Source organism: Triticum aestivum, chromosome 7A (assembly GCF_018294505.1).
Source record: "Triticum aestivum cultivar Chinese Spring chromosome 7A, IWGSC CS RefSeq v2.1, whole genome shotgun sequence".
Taxonomy (NCBI): domain Eukaryota; kingdom Viridiplantae; phylum Streptophyta; class Magnoliopsida; order Poales; family Poaceae; genus Triticum; species Triticum aestivum.
The window spans coordinates 470,533,180-470,552,362 of NC_057812.1; the positions used below are offsets into that span (position 1 = coordinate 470,533,180).

Below are 19,183 nucleotides of genomic sequence, written 5' to 3' on the forward strand. Positions count from 1 at the left end.
ACCTACAACAAAGCATGAGCAGCAGCGAGCGGTTGCGTTGATGGCAGGCCTGATTCGCTCATCAGTAGGCACTCGAATCGGTACGGGCTAGACATAGCCCTGACGGGCTACAAGTACAAGCACAAGCACAAGGGCCAGCGAACAAGGATAGATCTTCCAAAAAAACTGTTTAGATCGATATGAAGATCATGAGTTGTCCCATAATGAAACCGCCGCAAATACCTCCTTTCCTAATCCAAGAAGATCTAAGAGGGACCTATGGAGAATGTAGTCGGAAATCCAGGGTATCCGGTTGGATCACGGAACGACACAACACTTCCTGGCACCCCTATCTCTTCCTCCTCCCTCTGAACTTCTCCAAGCAATTACTTAACAGTAAAACTGAGCTAGTTAGGAAGCATCCACAGCGATTTAAACTCCTTAGCCGTTAGATGATGCTCGTGAACGTACAGGATCCATCTGCCACCCAGCACAGCGTTTTTACCATCATTCATTGCCGTCACGCATGGCACTAGATGGCCAGCCCAGCTTATCAGGGCTGCTGCTCTGCAGATTGATCCAGGTGCATTCTGATGAAGTGGGCCAAGAAAGGAGCAAGGTGACCCGGCCCAGCAAGCGCTCCCAATGATTCTGCCAACCCAACGACCCCCAACAACTGTGTTTTTCCGTCGAGTCTGCTTACACCCCATTACGTTGGTCGAGTTGTCGTTTCACGCTAAATTGATCTGTTGCCATTTGTTTGCTTGCTTACAATTGTAGTGGACAAGTCAAGTCTGATTAGTGTATTATGGGAAGTATGAACAACTTGCATCATGGTATGCGTCCACCCACCCCTAACAAAATATTACGTATATCCGACAGAAAATTACGTATATCCTAGAGAAAAGGACAAATAAAATCTACTTCTCTAGATATTCAAAATGAGGTTCGTACTCACATGCTCTTGGATAAAACGTAAATTCACAACAAATAATTTGAAATTAAAAATATCCTTACTATTTCGGTGTGTTGATGCTCAACATTTTGTTTTAGAAAGAACTTTATGAAACGTGATTTAAACATTAATTTTTTTCACGCCCCATTGGTCACCCCTCTCCCTGTCTTTCTCTTTAATCCAAAAAAACATTTCGTGTTTCAGTTTAGACTGATTACTATTACTCTTATTGCATGAACGCTGAATATATGGATAGAGCATATTTGATCCAAATTCTAGGTTAATTCAAATTTGTCAAAGATTTATACCATACTTTCTTCAACGTAGACGAGCGCGGCAACGCACGCTTTTATGTTCTAGTTCCTCTTGTATCAAGGCCTGTAACTCAAATTCGTGTTCTTGAGAAGTGAATCAATGGTGGGTTGCTAACAGTTTCTGGCAATGTCCCCTTCCACAACATGCCCAACATGTAATATTCTTCTCCTTAATGCAGTAGGCAGCACTCCTGGCGATTTCTCGGTAAAAAAAAAACTGGATTGTCATAATCCACCACAAGAGGCATAAACTGGTTTGCGCATTTCTGTGACAAGATTCATGTTCCCGAATAGGTTAAATTCCTCAAACAAACTTTGATGAGAGCATAAAAGCTGCACGCCGATCAATAAAACACTTCCGAGGAGAAGATTCAGCATGTCAGTGTACCGTTGCCGTACTACCTATTTCACCATATATGGTACAGTACATAATTACACCTTGCGTTATTTTACATGAACATTAGCTAATCCACTATCTATTCGATTGCACAAGCAAAACTTCCTACAGTAATTAATCGCACTACGCCCCTAGACACACCACAGGTGAGCTCATTAGAGGGGAAGACCATATCTGCATGATCCACGAGAGAGATCCATGCAGGTTGGGGCTATGAAATTTCCTGTTGTCATTTGCAGTCCGCTAGTTGCACAGGAACTGCCTCACACCTGATCATCCTGTAACCGCAGAAAGCAAACGGTTGTACTGTCACTCGACTAATAAATGCAGTAAACTTTGTGATGACAAACGATGTGCAGCTGCTATGCAGTGCCAGCATCAAGAACACCCACCGTTGTTCTACTTCTTGTTGCTTTTGTCAGCTCTAGGGTCCTTGGCAATGTAGAGCCTCTTCACCGAAGCGACGAACAGCCTGCAAGAAAGATCGATCAATGACCACTTCAACTTGCATAAAAAAAGTGAACGGCGTATATGCCGGCCGATCCCTCGACTTACTCCCACGGAACGTCACCGACGAGCATGCGGTCGCCCTCGTTGTCCTCGTACAGAAGGATGTAGTTCTTCATCGTGCCCTTGCCCTTGTGATATTCCAGCTGCTCTTCATCCTCTCTGGTTGCAATCCTCCCATGGCCATCTGAAATCAACCAAGCAGCTCATAAATGTCAGTGAACATGAGCAAGATGGAGTTTGATCATACTTGGGTGCAGTGCAAACCAAAGATTGTTACCTGACAAGAAGCCATGGAACATGCTCTGCAGAGCACCGGACAGCGAGCCGTAGCCGTGGTGTGCCTTCAGGTCAATCTTTCTCCCAACAGCGTACCCTTCCAGGTTCACCTTCACGAACATGGCTGGCCTCTCTTGTACTGAAACTCCAGTGTTTATGTTTCCATGGTCTTCTTCTTCATAGCATGGTTCCACTTTGCTCAGGTCTCCAGAATATGCAGGCCTCGTGGATGTGGCAGACAGGTTCTTGCGGAATGTGCGCACCGGTGGCCATCCGACCAGTTGAGGTCGATCTTCTCTGAAAATTGTTAGCGAAACTTGGTGAGACAGTGAAAGACAAGCCAACAAGATTAACCGCCTCTTCGCGTGGAGTTCATGACAACAAGACATGAACTCTTTTTCCGGCGAACGAGGACATAAGGTTGAGACATGCTAGTATGTTACCACAATATCACTCCATCTATTCTAGCTTGTTCTGTTTCTTTTCTTTGAGAAGGGAATTGTTTTGTTTCTCATATAATCTTGTTTACCTTTGTATTTATTTCCTCTTTTACTTTTCGCATTCTCCTCTCTTTACATGCAAATTCTCTATGTTCCGTTGACATTTGTACCTTATACCATTCCAGAATATGTTCTGGTGAGATCAAATTAGGGACAAACTTAAAACTTATTTATACATGAACCCTCATTTAATCAAAGCATGTTCTATATTCATAAAGTTATATCGAGGTTGTATTGCTAGAACTCAGAACTGTACTTCGTTTCAGCCTACATACCATCATACTTTCATGACATGATTGTGAAGAAACAACAATTAGTTTGTGGTAACTGATAACCAAACCTGTGGGCAGGACACTCATTAGGCCTCTGCTGAGGTTGTTCCAGGGCTGCCTTGTCTTGCCTGGCGGACAGGCTCCAAGGGTGCACTCCAACACCAAGCCATGGAGTAGTAGCACCACCACCACCACTACTCAGGCCATTGTCTGAAGAGATGCCAAGCCTAAGCTCAAGGTTGTTGGGGACACCATCCTGCAGTTTGCTAGCATCTCCTTGCTTCTGTTTCAGGCTTGGTGCAACTGAAGAACTCTTCATGGCCTCTCCCAAGCTGTAGCTCTGGTACTTCACTACTACCTGTGTCTGTGTGTGCAATTTGTGAGAGTGTGTGGGAGAGGTCTTTATGGTGTTGAGTTAACTGTGAGATGGAATAATTAAAGGTAAGTGAGGGGGCATTTGATGAGAAAGGCAGGTGGCTTTGTGGGGGACCTTGGTGAGTACTAAAGTGGAGTAGTGGGGCCTAGCTAAAAGCATGAAGCGATAATGATGGCGATATATAAGAAAATCACTGATGGCTCGCAAGAAGTTCCTGGTACAAATTATGGTTCCATAGAATGGCTCATGTTTACCTAATGCAATTTTTTAAAAGGATGGCGAGAGCAATGCCTGTTCATTGAAGAGAGAAAGTAGAGTAAAAAAGTTAAGAGCTGATGTATCTAGGCTATTCACAGATAAGGCAATAAAGATCGTAATCACATTCAGATTCAGTCCATCAAAATTTCAAGGCCAAGTCAAGGAGCAAGGGGGAGTGGAAATATGAGCAGATACACCCGCCCTCAGAGTGCATGAAACTGAATGGAAACAAGTGGTCGAGTGGATGTGCATCTCCTAATCGGTTTTGTCTGACCTTCTGTCTTTTTTTTGACGCGTTCTGACCTTGTGTCTCAAGGGGGGATGCAGTGGCTATTGGAGCTCCAGCTGAAACCTCAGTCCACCCCAGTCTTTTTCCTGAAAGTGAGTTTGCTCTGCGGGAGATTGACAATTTTGATAGCAGTAACATTGAACCTGAACATGCTCCTGAAGATGCTTTCATACTTTTGCCTCGTTGCATTATGTAAGCTTTGGAGAGTACTATGCGAGTGTAGTGAATGTCCTCGTCTTGGAGAATGAGCCTTCACATTAGATGGAAATTCTCTCAGCTATTGGGGGATGCTTCCGGGAGGCGGGGGAGAGGCGATGAGCGGCAGGGTGCTGGCGGCGCCATCGCCGGCTTGCTGCAGCGTGGCGGCGGGGCTTAGCGGGCCTGTTTCGGGCCTGGCCGGGCCAGGGGTGGCCTGGCATGCCCTGCTGCCGCGTCCGGACGGCTACCGCGACGGTGCCAGAGGCTCTGGCCTCCCGCACGACGGCGGTGGAGGTGGTTCCCTCCCGTTCGGCCTCGGTGCCGCTTCTCCCTCCCCGGGGCGCTTCTCTCCGGTCCTCTTGGCCTCGTGGTGGTGTTCGCAGTGAGGCGGCGTGGGTGACGGCGCAACCGCGATGGCGCATGGTGGTGGGCGGCGGTCTGGCTGGTCGGCTCCGGTCCGTTGGGCGGTGGGGATTGGAGTATGGGAGAAATCCTTGCCAGTCTTCGGCCTCGATGCGGTGACACCTGCGGGTGCCACCATTCCGGGGTGGGTCTGCTTCGTGGCTTCCGGGAGGCGAGGGAGAGGCGATGAGCGGCAGGGTGCTGGCGGCGCCATCGCCGGCTTGCTGCAGCGTGGCGGCGGGGCTTAGCGGGCCCGTTTCGGGCCTGGCCGGGCCAGGGGTGGCCTGGCATGCCCTGCTACCGCGTCCGGACGGCTACCGCGACAGTGCCCGAGGCTCTGGCCTCCCGCACGACGGCGGTGGAGGTGGTTCCCTCCCGTTCGGCTTCGGTGCTGCTTCTCCCTCCGCGGGGCGCTTCTCTCCGGTCCTCTTGGCCTCGTGGTGGTGTTCGCAGTGAGGCGGCGTGGGTGACGGCGCAACCGCGATGGCGCATGGTGGTGGGCGGCGGTCTGGCTGGTCGGCTCCGGTCCGTTGGGCAGTGGGGATTGGAGTATGGGAGAAATCCTTGCCGGTCTTCGGCCCCGATGCGGTGACACCTGCGGGTGCCACCATTCCTTCCTGGAGGGTGTCGGTGATATCCATCCCCCACCTCCCTCCGCGTGCCGGGGAAACCCTAGGACATGTCCGGGCAGCAGCAGCGTCGGCGTCGCTTTCCTTCTTGGAGGTGTTGTTTTGTACGTGGTGGTCCGGAGCCTCGGGTTGTAGTGGTTTGTCTCTGGTGGGCGTAGCGGTGGCGGGTCATCCGCGCTCTGTCGAGCTGCCGTTGTTGGCATTTGCTTCTTCTTCTTTTTTCTTTTGGGCTTGTTGTGCTGTTCGCCCCAGCGATCCTGTATTGGTGTTGGTTGCTTTGGAATACAAAGCAGGGGGAAACCCTTTTTCGGTACCGAGATGAATGTTGATGTTACCGCACAAGTGGTTTTCTAACTGCAAATGAAGTATGCACTACATTCTAATGTACCATACTTACGAAGCTATTTTCAGAAGCTAAGATAGAGTGGTTATCAACAAATTGGTTAACAGAAGCAATTATTCATATGAGTAGAGACTTCCGCAAAAAAAATGTATGCATAGAGATAGAAAAGAATACCTGCAACATTGTCCAACCATCAGGAAGTGTTTGTTGTGGTGGCACAGTAAAATTTGTGTTCTCCTTGCGTTCTGCAACACCAATAATTTTCAGTAAACCAAATGCACCTTTATCAATTCTACATACATGAGCCCTTGTTAAATTAACTGAGGGGGTAATTTTCTCCCTCCTGCATTACTTACTTACCAAAGATATACTGTATCTTGATTTATACCCAAATATTATCTGTCTATTACACCCGACAAGTTGGATTAGTGGATTACCTATGGTTACTCAGATCTCTTTACATAAATGTGGAAGCAGGTGCATACGATTCCATGCTGCACCTACATGTGCCTCAAAATTCTCACCGACTCCTAAGAGCCTATCGAATTGTACTATCTTTCTATATGACCTATAAAAGAAATACCACTTTATTCTTGATCCTCCATGCAACGACAGCTCCTCACATTCCATGTTAACAAAATGTTTAGTATCTCTTCTTTACATGTAATGTGGGGAGCTTTACTGGAAAGACACTTAGCTTTTTGGCTTATAAGCCACACCACTTGCATGCATCTTCTTTAGTAGGACATCTCTTAACAAGGGTGTTACTATCTACTAATATACGCATCAGTACAAAGTGCAAACCTATATATCGGCTAGCCCCCTAAGTAAGTTCCATTCCTCCATGATTGGCCTGCCTAATTGCATGCAAAGCAAGAGTATAACGATTAGCTGCTCACCCAAGAGTATCTTGTCCTATCTAAAAACCATCATGATATAAAAGTCACTGGAATAACTGCCCTTTGGTACAGATTTCTTCCTTAGTGCTTAAGGAGTAAGCCGATGATAGGCGATGCAGAAACATGTCCTGTCTGCTCTACATGCCATGCCATTTGCAGAGCGTAAGTGGAGTCGATAATGAGAGGCTTTTGTTGACTTATCTTAGCACAGCATAGGATTCAAGCTCATCATGATGAGTGAGTCAGGGATCCTCTGGTTGCTCTGCCTCGTGCTTCGGCTTACCGTATCTTCATAACTGTAACTGAACATGAAAACTAAATGGAAAGTGGTGGGTTGGAATGATACCTCGTGTATATCTTGCATGCAGCAGCTCTTGTACTGATGTTAAAATTGCCTTGTGCAAAATGGCTGAGTTCAATGAAGAACCATTCATTTCAGGGAGCTGCATTTTGTGCAGTTATTCCTGTTGATTAACACAGACTGACAATAACAGAAATGAACGAATAAAGAAGATGGAGAAAAAAAAGGGATAACGAAGTGACACTTGTTGGGAGAAATTAAAGCAGAATCATCAGATGAATCGAGTGATGGGAACCGGAAAGGCAAATGTGTTCATCTGGGCACACCATCATACACAACGCGGGAAGCATATTATTCTTTTTTCGACGAAAGCCCAAAAAGCATAATTGCCAGATGCAATTCATGTTCTTCACTCCTCCCTGCTTAACAAGACACCTGTGGCCTCAATTCCCAAACCAAATGATTGTCCAAACACTATCACTCGCAACGCGAAAGAGAATGCGGGCCTCTGCCAAACATATGATCGAGCACCTGGTGTGCAGCTTGTCAGCCACTAGGTAGGTACTCCTAGGTCGAAGATGATAACGTCTAGTGGATCTAGGCAAGTTGATCGGACGCCTGAGGTAGTTATTACCTGTCCGCTGGAGAAGAGAAGACAGTAGTGCGGCTATTGATGGATGGATGGATTGACCCCGTGAAATATAACTAAGATCTTGCAACCTTTTCAACTCCTCCTTTTTGCTTAAAGGCGACCACTTTGCAGGTTTCAACTTTCAACCCAGGGCAGTGGGCAGAGAATTACAATACAGGGAGCAGGATGATATGATACATGATATGATACCATACATCAGGCAGCAAGGGTTGACTTGGGCCTTCAGCGGTGTTGCTCTCATCAGAGGTAAGCACCACGGGGTGTCTTGTCTTGGACGTGTGGCATGGCCCTGCGTCAGGTAAAGGAAACTGTATGTTTTCCACATTCTCATGGGCCCAGCAGATCCACACCAGCATTCTCATGGGCTCAGCAGATCCACAACAGCAATAACAACTTTCCATAACATAAGATGCATTAGCAGGGAAAATAGCATAGTTTGCAGCTTGCTCCTTCATCTTTGAGGGGCGCGATTCTAATATGGAGGCACATAGTCTCGCTAAACACGCTTTAGGGCTTTCTTTAGAATGCCATCTTTTTTTTTATTTTTTTAGAAAAGGAGGATGACCCTCGGCCTCTGCATTTGGGAGATGCATACGACCACTTTATTGATTATTCTCGAGGACCTTACAAAGTATTACAACAATATGCCTGAATCCGCCATCTTGGCAACATATGCCACTACTCCTATCCATATGATGAAGGGGTGCTACCTGGGCCAAATACCCGGTCAACTCACCTAAGCCTATCATCAAAAGCCAGAAGCCCCAGCCGAGCCACATACCGGGTCTGGGGCATAAACTGGTCTAACGCACTCACATGTGTCGTCGCCGCCATCTTTCACAGGTCCGTCTTCAGAGCAGATATTGAGGCTTCTACCTTGTCAGGCCACTCCGCCATCGACGCCACCTTGACGCCAGACAACTACCTCCACCTGCGCGAGTCCATCACCGCGCATCGGGCGCCGAGTCTCCACTGCACCACGCTGCCGAGATCCGCCGTCATCAATGTGAAGGATGAAGTACCGCTCCACCAAAGAAGGCGCCCGCTGGTCCCTCGATCCCGTGTACGCCTCCAAGAATGACGCCCCCAAGGAGGAAACGACACCAACGCGCCGTCGTCATCCGATCAACTAATCTAGGGTTTCCCCCGGAGGTAGCGGATAGAGGTCTAGAGCTTCTCCACGGCGATGCCTTCAAGAAGGTAATGACACCACAGGGTGCCACCAACGCGGGTCTTGGCATCAAGCCGAGCACAAGGTTTTCACCCGGATCCGCTCGAAGAACCTCCATCACGTATTGTGTGCACGGGTCGCCGCCGATCTGAGCTGCCGCACATGGAGTAGGCCGCACCGGCCAGATCAGATCTGTCCGGAGGGCACAACCCGCATGGTGCCGACCCAACCACCAGGCCCTTCATGCCGCCACCGCCGATCCGAGGTCAGATGGTGTGTCGCCGCAGACCCGGCCGCCGCCGCCGAACGCCGCCACGCAGCCCGAGGCAGCCGTCGCGCCGCCGCCGGAAGGCAGGCCCGCCGCGCCGCCAGGCCAGATCGGCCGTGCCACCCACGCCGCGGGGCTCCGCACCGCCCGCACGGCGTAGGCAAGAGGAAAGACCCCCGCCACCGCCATCAGCCCCGGGCTATAGCCGGCGGCGGAGGGAGGGGAGGACGGATGGGGACCCCCGACGGCTAGGGTTTTGGATCCCACCCGAGTCGCCCGAGCAGGGGCGACGCGGGGGGCTCGGGAGCACAGGGGTTTGACTCCTTTAGAACGCCATATGTGGCTCCTTGATACTCCGGACCTAAATGTATCCCAATGTATTTAAACTATGATCATTAAATGATGTGTGTTTAGACTAAAAAAAGCAGGGAAAATAGCATAAAAAACTAGCAGGGAAAATAATGCTGGTAACAATTTGTGCATCTTTCTTCTATTCTTCTAGTAGTAGAAAGAAAAAGGTTACTACGGAGAAAAAAGAAAAAGTTTCTGAAATGGAGTTGTGTGCCGAGTATAAGGGTGTGTTTGGTTTGAAATCAAGAAGACTATAATATCGTGATTCACTGGAATGGGAGGGTTTCATCTCCATGTTTAGTTGAAAATGGAATAGAATGGTGTCATCTTGGTGTTTGGCTAGAGATAAAGGATGAAATGAATACGGTTCAAATCACTCCTTTTATACTAATAAGGGTGAGGCTCTATCATGTTCATATCAACTAGTTCTAGTAGTAAGCATCATTAATCAAATACAGTTTAAACCCCTTTTTGATTTAAGCTGCATTTTTTATTTATATTTGTAGGGCAAGCTTGATAAGTGCAAGACACCAAATGATAACACATTTTACCAACAATTAAAATTTCACAAAACCTTGTTTTTCCATGTAGTAGTGAACATCATTTTATTTTACCAACTAGTATTGAATTTGTATGAACTAGTACTAGTAGTAAGCATCATTTGTCAAGTACTAAACATTCTCCTCTCCTATCTTCCACCTCTCTCAAAAGAAAGACGATTCGAAAGGAAGATGATTATGTTCTCTGTGCAAGTGTCCGTTCCCTCACCTTTGGGTGCCTTCCGGCACCAACCAGGTGGAGAGAACTCCGGTTGGGATTGACCATATTTCAGTCACCCTAGCTCTAGCTATGACTCGGTCTAGGTGCCTGGCCGGTGGTGGCGAGATCATGGCATCATCGGCAGCACGCAGTAAGTTCCCCCTGTTATATCCTCGTTCTGATCATATTGATTGGCACCGGCAGAGGACGTGTGGAGCTTTGATCGTCTAGGTCATTTTGGCATAGCGGATGGCAACAGTTTGTGTTTCGGGCGCCTAGTTTCTTCTCAAAGCTAGTGAGGTAAGACCTCTCTGTTCTATTGGGATGGATCTGGGATATTTGTCAAGTCCCTTTTGTTGCCTTCTTCTTCGGAATGGTGATCTAATCCTTAGTTTGTTGTCGTAGGTTCTTCTAACTCTGACCGGCAACTCCCCGACTGTTGTGTCAATAACATCACCCTAGCTCCAAGAGTATTCCGTAGATCTAGATGCGACATCGAGTTTTGCTCACGGCACTCCGCCGCCGAGTGCAGGAGAAAGGCGACGTCGGTGCACCTAAGGATTTGTAATTATTTGCTCACGGCAATGGTGGTCGCGCCCGCCCGCTGGACATGCAATTGTGCGGGATCCACGGTCATGGTTGTGCATCATTGACGGACGTGCAATTACGATTGTGTGCCGGTACACGGACATGCAACTACGGTTGTGTGCCAGTACACGGACATGCAACTGTAGTTGCGCAGATGCATGGGGGCCAGATGACGCTCATGTGTAGTTGCGCGGAATGTGGAAGAAAACAGAAATAGAACCTAAAATAAAATAATAAAACATAAATCAATCCAATAGAAAGGGGAGGGGTAAAAGGAATCGTATGAATCTTCGCATAAATTCAAATGGCGTAGGAGTTAAATGAGACTTTATTTCCGTGTAGAAAAAAGATGACACTTTATTAATTCTCATAAAGATGAAATTATCAAATCTGAATTTTAATACATGACATTGACCTCTAAAAAAAAACTAGAGTAAGCGTCTGCAACCGCGGCCGGTCAGGCCTGTCTGAGGGCTGCTTCTTCTCAGCTTTTAGAAGGGATTCTAGCTGCTCGGAATTTAAATCTTTTAGTTGAAAAGAACTCAAAATTGTCATATAGATTTCTAACGAAGCCCCCTCAAAACTCCTTCACGAAACCGCTTAGGTGAGAATCAGTATCCCTCCTCCGCACTTATGCTCGGCCCTGCTAAAGAAACGCTCGCCGAATCACCCATAATAAAGCAGTAATTACAATCAGTTTGCCATCACCTCCCACGACCGATACCTCTCTTCGTCGCGACCGAGCTGCAGTCCGCCGCCTCCACCCCTGCTCCCTCGCATCCACGGACCCAGACAATCGGCCAATTGATCCATTTTTCTCCGAACCTCATCCCATATCTAAAGGAAATATGCCCTAGAGGCAATAATAAAATTGTTATTCATATTTTCTTATATCATGATAAATGTTTATTATTCATGCTAGAATTGTATTAACCGGAAACTTAGTACATGTGTGAATACATAGACAAAACAGAGTGTCCCTAGTATGCCTCTACTAGACTAGCTCGTTAATCAAAGATGGTTATGTTTCCTAACCATAGACATGTGTTGTCATTTGATGAACGGTATCACATCATTACAGAATGATGTGATGGACAAAACCCATCTGTTAGCTTAGCATTATGATCGTTGAGTTTTATTGCTATTGATTTCTTCATGACTTATACATGCTCCTCTAACTATGAGATTATGCAACTACCGAATACCAGAGGAACACTTAATGTGCTATCAAACGTCACAACGTAACTGGGTTATTATAAAGATGCTCTATAGGTGTCTCCAATGGTGTTTGTTGAGTTGGCATAGATCGAGATTAGGATTTGTCACTCCGATTGTCGGAGAGGTATCTCTGGGCCCTCTCGGTAATGCACATCACTATAAGCCTTGCAAGCAATGTGACTAATGAATTAGTTACGGGATGATGCATTACGGAACGAGTAAAGAGACTTGCTGATAACGAGATTGAACTAGGTATTGAGATACCGACGATCGAATCTCGGGCAAGTAACATACCGATGACAAAGGGAACACCGTATGTTGTTATGCGGTTTGACCGATAAAGATCTTCGTAGAATATGTAGGAACCAATATGAGAATCCAGGTTCCGCTATTTGTTATTGATCGGAGATGAGTCTCAGTCATGTCTACATAGTTCTCGAACCCGTAGGATCCGCACGCTTAACGTTCGATGATGATCGGTATTATGAGTTTATGTGTTTTGATGTACCGAAGGTAGTTCGGAGTCCCGGATGTGATCACAGACATGACGAGGAATCTCAAAATGGTCAAGACATAAAGATTGATATATTGGAAGGCTATGTTTGGACACCGGAATGGTTTTGGATAAGTTCGGGCATATATCGGAGTACCGGGGGGGGTTACCAGAAACCCCCCGGGGAGTCAATGGGCCTTATTGGGCCTTAGTGGGAGAGAGGAGGAGGCGGCCAAGGTGGGGGCACGCTCCCCCCAAGCCCAATCCGAATTGGGAGGGGGTCGGCCCCCCTTTCCTTCTCTCCTTCTCCCTCTTCCTTCTTCTCCTACTCCAACTAGGGAAAGGGGGGAAACCTACTCCTACTGGGAGTAGGACTCCCCCTTGGGCGTGCCATAGAGAGGGTCGGCCCTCCCCTCCTCCCCTCCTTTATATACGGGGGAGGGGGCACCCGATAGACACACAAGTTGACAGTTGTCTTAGCCGTGTGCGGTGCCCCCCTCCACAGATTTCCACCTCGGTCATATCGTTGTAGAGCTTAGGCGAAGCCCTGCATCGGTAACTTCATCATCACCGTCACCACGTCGTCGTGCTGACGAAACTCTCCCTCGACCTCAGCTAGATCAAGAGTACGAGGGACGTCATCGACCTGAACGTGTGCATATCGCGGAGGTGCCGTGTGTTCGGTACTTGGATCGGTTGGATCGCGAAGATGTTCGACTACATCAACCGCGTTACTAAACGCTTCCGCTTTCGGTCTACGAGGGTACATGGACACACTCTCCTCGCTCGTTGCTATGCATCACCTAGATGGATCTTGCATGTGCGTAGGCAATTTTTTTGAAATACTACGTTCCCCAACAGTGGCATCCGAGCCAGGTCTATGCGTAGATGTTATATGCATGAGTAGAACACAAAGAGTTGTGGGCGATAATAGTCATACTACTTACTGATACGTCTCCAACGTATCTATAATATTTTATTGTTCCATGCTATTATATTATCTGTTTTGGATGTTTAATGGGCTTTAATATACCTTTCTATATTATTTTTGGGACTAACCTATTAACCGAAAGCCCAGTGCAAATTGTTGTTTTTTTTGCCTATTTCAGTGTTTCGCAGAAAAGGAATATCAAATGGAATCCAAACGGAATGAAACCTTCGCGAGGATCTTTTTTGGAACAAATGCAATCCAGGTGACTTGGAGTGGAGGTCAAGGAAGCCACAAGGCGGCCACGACGTAGGAGGGCGCGCCCAGGGGGGGTAGGCGCGCCCCCACCCTCGGGGCCCCTTGCAGCTCCACCGACCTACTTCTTTTGCCTATATATACTCTTATACGCTGAAACCATTGGGGAGAGCCACGAAACCACTTTTCCACCGATGCAACCTTATGTACCCGTGAGATCCCATCTTGGGGCCTTTTCTGGCGCTCTGTGGAGGGGGATTCGATCACGGAGGGCTTCTACATCAACACCATAGCCTCTCCGATGATGTGTGAGTAGTTTACCACAGACCTTTAGGTCCATAGTTATTAGCTAGATGGCTTCTTCTCTCTCTTTGGATCTCAATACAAAGTTCTCCTCGATCTTCTTGGAGATCTATTCGATGTAATACTTTTTGCGGTGTGTTTGTCGAGATCCGATGAATTGTGGGTTTATGATCAAGATTATCTATGAACAATATTTGATTCTTCTCTGAATTCTTATATGCATGATTTAATATCTTTGCAAGTCTCCTCGAATTATCAGTTTGGTTTGGCCTACTAGATTGATCTTTCTTGCAATGGGAGAAGTGCTTAGCTTTGGGTTCAATCTTGCAGTGTCCTTTCCCAGTGACAGCAGGGGCAGCAAGGCACGTATTGTATTATTGCCATCGAGGATAAAAAGATGGGGTTTATATCATATTGCTTGAGTTTATCCCTCTACATCATATCATCTTGCCTAATGTTTTAATCTGTTCTTATGAACTTAATACTCTAGATGCATGCTGGATAGCGGTCGATGTGTGAAGTAATAGTAGTAGATGCATAATCGTTTCGGTCTACTTGTCATGGACGTGATGCCTATGTTCATGATAATGTCTAGATATTCTCATAACTATGCGCTTTTCTATCAATTGCTCGACAGTAATTTGTTCACCCATCGTAATATATGCTATCTTGAGAGAAGCCACTAGTGAAACCTATGGCCCCCGGGTCTATTTTACATCACATTATTTTCCTATCAACTTGTTATTTCTGCCGCCATTTATTTTGCAATCTTTACTTTCCAATCTATATAACAAAAAATACCAAAAAATATTTATCTTATTATCTTTATCAGATCTCACTTTTGCAAGTGGCCGTGAAGGGATTGACAACCCCTTTATCGCGTTGGTTGCAAGGTTCTTGATTGTTTGTGCAGGTACTAGGAGATTTGCGTGTAGTCGCCTACTGGATTGATACCTTGTTTCTCAAAAACTAAGGGAAATACTTACGCTACTTTACTGCATCACCTTTCCTCTTCAAGGGAAAACCAATGCATGCTCAAGAGGTAGCAAGAAGGATTTCTGGTGCCGTTGCCGGGGAGGCTTACGCCAAGTCAAGTCAAGATTTGATCTCCCGTCAACTAGCCATTTCTGGCGCCGTTGCCGGGGAGATCTATGCACAAGTCAAGACATACCAAGTACCCATCACAAACTCTTCACCCTCGCATTACTTTATTTGCCATCTGCCTCTCGTTTTCCTCTCCCCCACTTCACCCTTGCCATTTTATTCGCCCTCTTTTTCGTCCGTCTCTTTTCGCTTGCTTCTTGTGTGTCCGTGTGATAGACCGTTTGCTTTGTCGTTATGGCCAGTCCTTCTATCCTTGTTAGTACTCCCAATCATGAAGTTCTTAATTTTAAACAAAGGGAGGGAGAAAATCTAAAAGATGTTTGGTACAAAATTTGCAATGCTCGGAATAGATACACCAGGAAGCAATCTACTTCCGTTCTTCTTCACAATTTTTATGTAGGCATCACTCCTTGCAACAAATATATTCTTGATACCATTACCGGAGAAAATTTCTTGGTTAGCATACTTTTGATTCTTATAATGCCATGATAGATTTTTTTGGCCCGCCACCTCTTTTGGTTAATGGAACTATTTTAACTTTGGAACATGTGATGCAAAGGCTTGAAATTATCGAAAATAAAGTTGCCACTATAGAGTTGATTGAGAATTTGGATAAAAAGATCCACAACCAAATTACCCAATATGGATCTAAGGTAGGGGTTACTTTGAAAAAAAATCAAGAAAAAGAACCCATAGTTAATGAGAAGATAGATCAAGATTCCACTAGAATTGATAAACTTGAGGATATTATTACCAACTTAGGGTCTGCCTTTTCTGCCGTGAGAAACACTTCAAATCCTCCTACTACTAAAGTTGCCAAATTTATGTATGTTCCTAAAAATAAAGGTGAATCTTCTAGTAAGGAAAATGCGGATCTCAAATCAATAAGTGTTCACCCCAATTTTTTCGCTATCATTAAGGAACCTTTTACTACAAATGAATTTCTTGATTTCTTGCCTAGGAGTTTGATCATTAATAAAAAGAAGGAAACTCCTAAGGGTTATAAGTGTTCAATTGAAGATCTGCATATCAAATATGACAATAGCTAGATCTATTCTTGTTTTTATGCCTAGCTAGGGGCATTAAATGATAGCGCTTGTTGGAAGGCAACCCAATTTTATTTTTGTTCCTGTTTAGTAATAAATAATTCATCTAGCCTCTGTTTGGATGTGTTTTTATGTTTTAATTAGTGTTTGTGCCAAGTAGAACCAATAAGATCTTCTTGGGTGATAGTTGTTTGATCTTGCTGAAGAAGACAGAAACTTTGCACTCATGAAAATAATTGTTAAAATTCACCAGAACATATAGAATACCAATTCTTTTTGCAGTAGATCAATATACAAATTATCCAGGTTGTCCTAGTTTTTCAGAATTTTTGGAGTTCCAGAAGTATTCAAACAAATCAGATTGCTACAAACTGTTCTGTTTTTGACAGATTCTGTTTTTCGTGTGTTGTTTGCTTATTTTAATGAATCTATGGCTGGTATCGGGGGTATGAACCATAGAGAAGTTGGAATACAGTAGGTTTAAACCAATATAAATAAAGAATGAATTCATTACAGTACCTTAAAGTGGTGATTTGTTTTCTTATACTAACGGAGCTCATGAGATTTTCTGTTGAGTTTTGTGTTGTGAAGTTTTCAAGTTTTTGGGTAAAGATTTGATGGACTTTGGAATGAGGAGTGGCAAGAGCCTAAGCTTGGGGATTCCCAAGGCACCCCAAGGTAAAATTCAAGGATAACCAAAAGCATAATCTTGGGGATGCCCCGGAAGGCATCCCCTCTTTCGTCTTCGTCTATCGGTAACTTTACTTGAGGCTATATTTTTATTCACCACATGATATGTGTTTTGCTTGGAGCGTCTTGTATGATTTGAATCCTTGCTTGTTAGTTTACCACAATCATCCTTGTTGTACACACCTTTTGGATAGACACACATGAATCGGAATTTATTAGAATACTCTATGTGCTTCACTTATATCTTTTGAGGTAGATAATTTTGTCTAGTGCTTCACTTATATCTTTTAGAGCACGGTGGTGGTTTTATTTTATAGAAATTATTGATCTCTCATGCTTCACTTATATTATTTTGAGAGTCATTTAGAACAGCATGGTAATTTGCTTTGGCTATAAAATTCGTCCTAATATGATACGCATCCAAGATGGGTATAATAAAAACTTCCATATAAAGTGCATTAAGTACTATGAGAAGTTTGATACTTGATGATTGTTTTGAGATATGAAGATGGTAATATTAGAGTCATGCTAGTTGAGTAATTGTGAATTTGAGAAATACTTGTGTTAGATTTTGCAAGTCCCGTAGCATGCACGTATGGTAAACGTTGTGTGACAAATTTGAAGCATGAGGTGTTTCTTTGATTGTCCTCCTTATGAGTGGCGATCGGGGATGAGCGATGGTCTTTTCCTACCAATCAATCCCCCTAGGAGCATGCGCGTAGTGCTTGGTTTTTGATGACTTGTAGATTTTTGCAATAAGTATGTGAGTTCTTTATGACTAATGTTGAGTCCATGGATTATACGTACTCTCACCTTTCCATCATTGCTAGCCTCTTCGGTACTGTGCATTGACCTTTCAGACCTTGAGAGTTGGTGCAAACTTCGCCGGTGCATCCAACCCTCGTGATATGATATGCTCTATCACACATAAACCTCATTATATCTTCTTCAAAACAGCCACCATACCTACCTATTATGGCATTTCCATAGCCATTCCGAGATATATTGCCATGCAACTCTCCACTGTTCCGTTCATTATGACACGCTTCATCATTGTCATATTGTCTTGCATGATCATGTAGTTGACATCATATTTGTGGCAAAGCCGCCATGCATAATTTCATACATGTCACTCTTGATTCATTGCCCATCCCGGTACACCGCCGGAGGCATTCATATAGTGTCATACTTTGTTCTAGTATCAAGTTATAATCTTTGAGTTGTAAATAAACAGAAGTGTGATGATCATCATTAATAGAGCATTGTCCCGAAAAAAAGAAAAAAAGGAAGGCCAAATATAAAAAAAGAAGGCCAAATAAAAAAAGAAATAAAAGGGACAATGCTACTATCGTTTTTCCACACTTGTGCTTCAAAGTAGCACCATGATCTTCATGATAGAGAGTCTCTTATATTGTCGTTTTCATATACTATTGGGAATTTTTCATTAAAACTTGGCTTGCATATTCCAACAATGGGCATCCTCAAATGCCCTAGGTCTTCGCGAGCAAGCAAGTTTGATGCACACCCACTTAGTTTCTTTTGTTGAGATTTCATACATTTATAGCTCTAGTGCATCTGTTGCATGGCAATCCCTACTCCTCGCATTGACATCAATTGGGCATCTCCATAGCCCGTTGATTAGCCGCGTCAATGTGAGACTTTCTCCATTTTTGTCTTCTCCACACAATCCCCATCATTATATTCTATTCCACCCATAGTGTTATGTCCATGGCTCACGCTCATGTATTGCGTGAAAGTTGAAAAAAGTTTGAGATTACTAAAGTATGAAACAATTGCTTAGCTTGTCATCGGGGTTGTGCATGATGAGAGCATTTTTGTGTGACGAAAATGAAGCACGGCCAAACTATATGATTTTGTAGGGATAAGCTTTCTTTGGCCATGTTATTTTGAGAAGACATAATTGCTTAGTTAGTATGCTTGAAGTATTATTATTTTTTATTTCAATATTAAACTTTTGTCTTGGATCTTTAGGATCTAAACATTCATGCCACAATAAAGAAAATTATATTGAAAATTATGCTAGGTAGCATTCCACATAAAAAATTCTGTTTTTATCATTTATCTACTCGAGGACGAGCAGGAATTAAGCTTGGGGATGCTTGATACGTCTCCAATGTATCTATAAATTTTTTATTGTTCCATGCTATTATATTATCTGTTTTGAATGTTTAATGGGCTTTAATATACCTTTTTATATTATTTTTGGGACTAACCTATTAACCGAAGGCCCGGTGCAAATTGATGTTTTTTGCCTATTTCAGTGTTTCGCAGAAAAGGAATATCAAACGAAATCCAAACGAAATGAAACCTTCGCGAGGATCTTTTTTGGTACAAACGCAATCTAGGAGACTTGGAGTGGAGGTCAAGGAAGCCATGAGGCGGCCACGAGTTAGGAGGGCGCGCCCAGGGGGGTAGGCGCGCCCCCCACCCTCGTGGGC

General features: G+C 44.8%; 1 protein-coding gene across 3 annotated transcripts; it reads right to left on the reverse strand.

Moving 5' to 3' along the window:
• Positions 1 to 1,529: 1,529 nt before the first annotated feature.
• Positions 1,530 to 7,826, reverse strand: LOC123147621 (auxin-responsive protein IAA25). Of its 3 annotated transcripts, XM_044566884.1 has the most exons (8): positions 7,533 to 7,825; positions 6,944 to 7,040; positions 5,873 to 5,943; positions 3,272 to 3,567; positions 2,433 to 2,728; positions 2,201 to 2,339; positions 2,038 to 2,117; positions 1,530 to 1,923 (listed from the first exon to the last, which is right to left on the reverse strand). In XM_044566884.1, the coding sequence occupies exons 2-7, from the start codon at positions 7,029 to 7,031 to the stop codon at positions 2,045 to 2,047; spliced, it is 963 nt and encodes a 320-aa protein (XP_044422819.1). In that variant the 5' UTR covers positions 7,032 to 7,040; positions 7,533 to 7,825; the 3' UTR covers positions 1,530 to 1,923; positions 2,038 to 2,044. The 3 variants fall into 3 exon arrangements, with proteins under 3 accessions (XP_044422819.1, XP_044422818.1, XP_044422820.1); XM_044566883.1 differs by having other exon boundaries at positions 6,944 to 7,826; XM_044566885.1 differs by having other exon boundaries at positions 6,503 to 7,822.
• Positions 7,827 to 19,183: the final 11,357 nt, after the last annotated feature.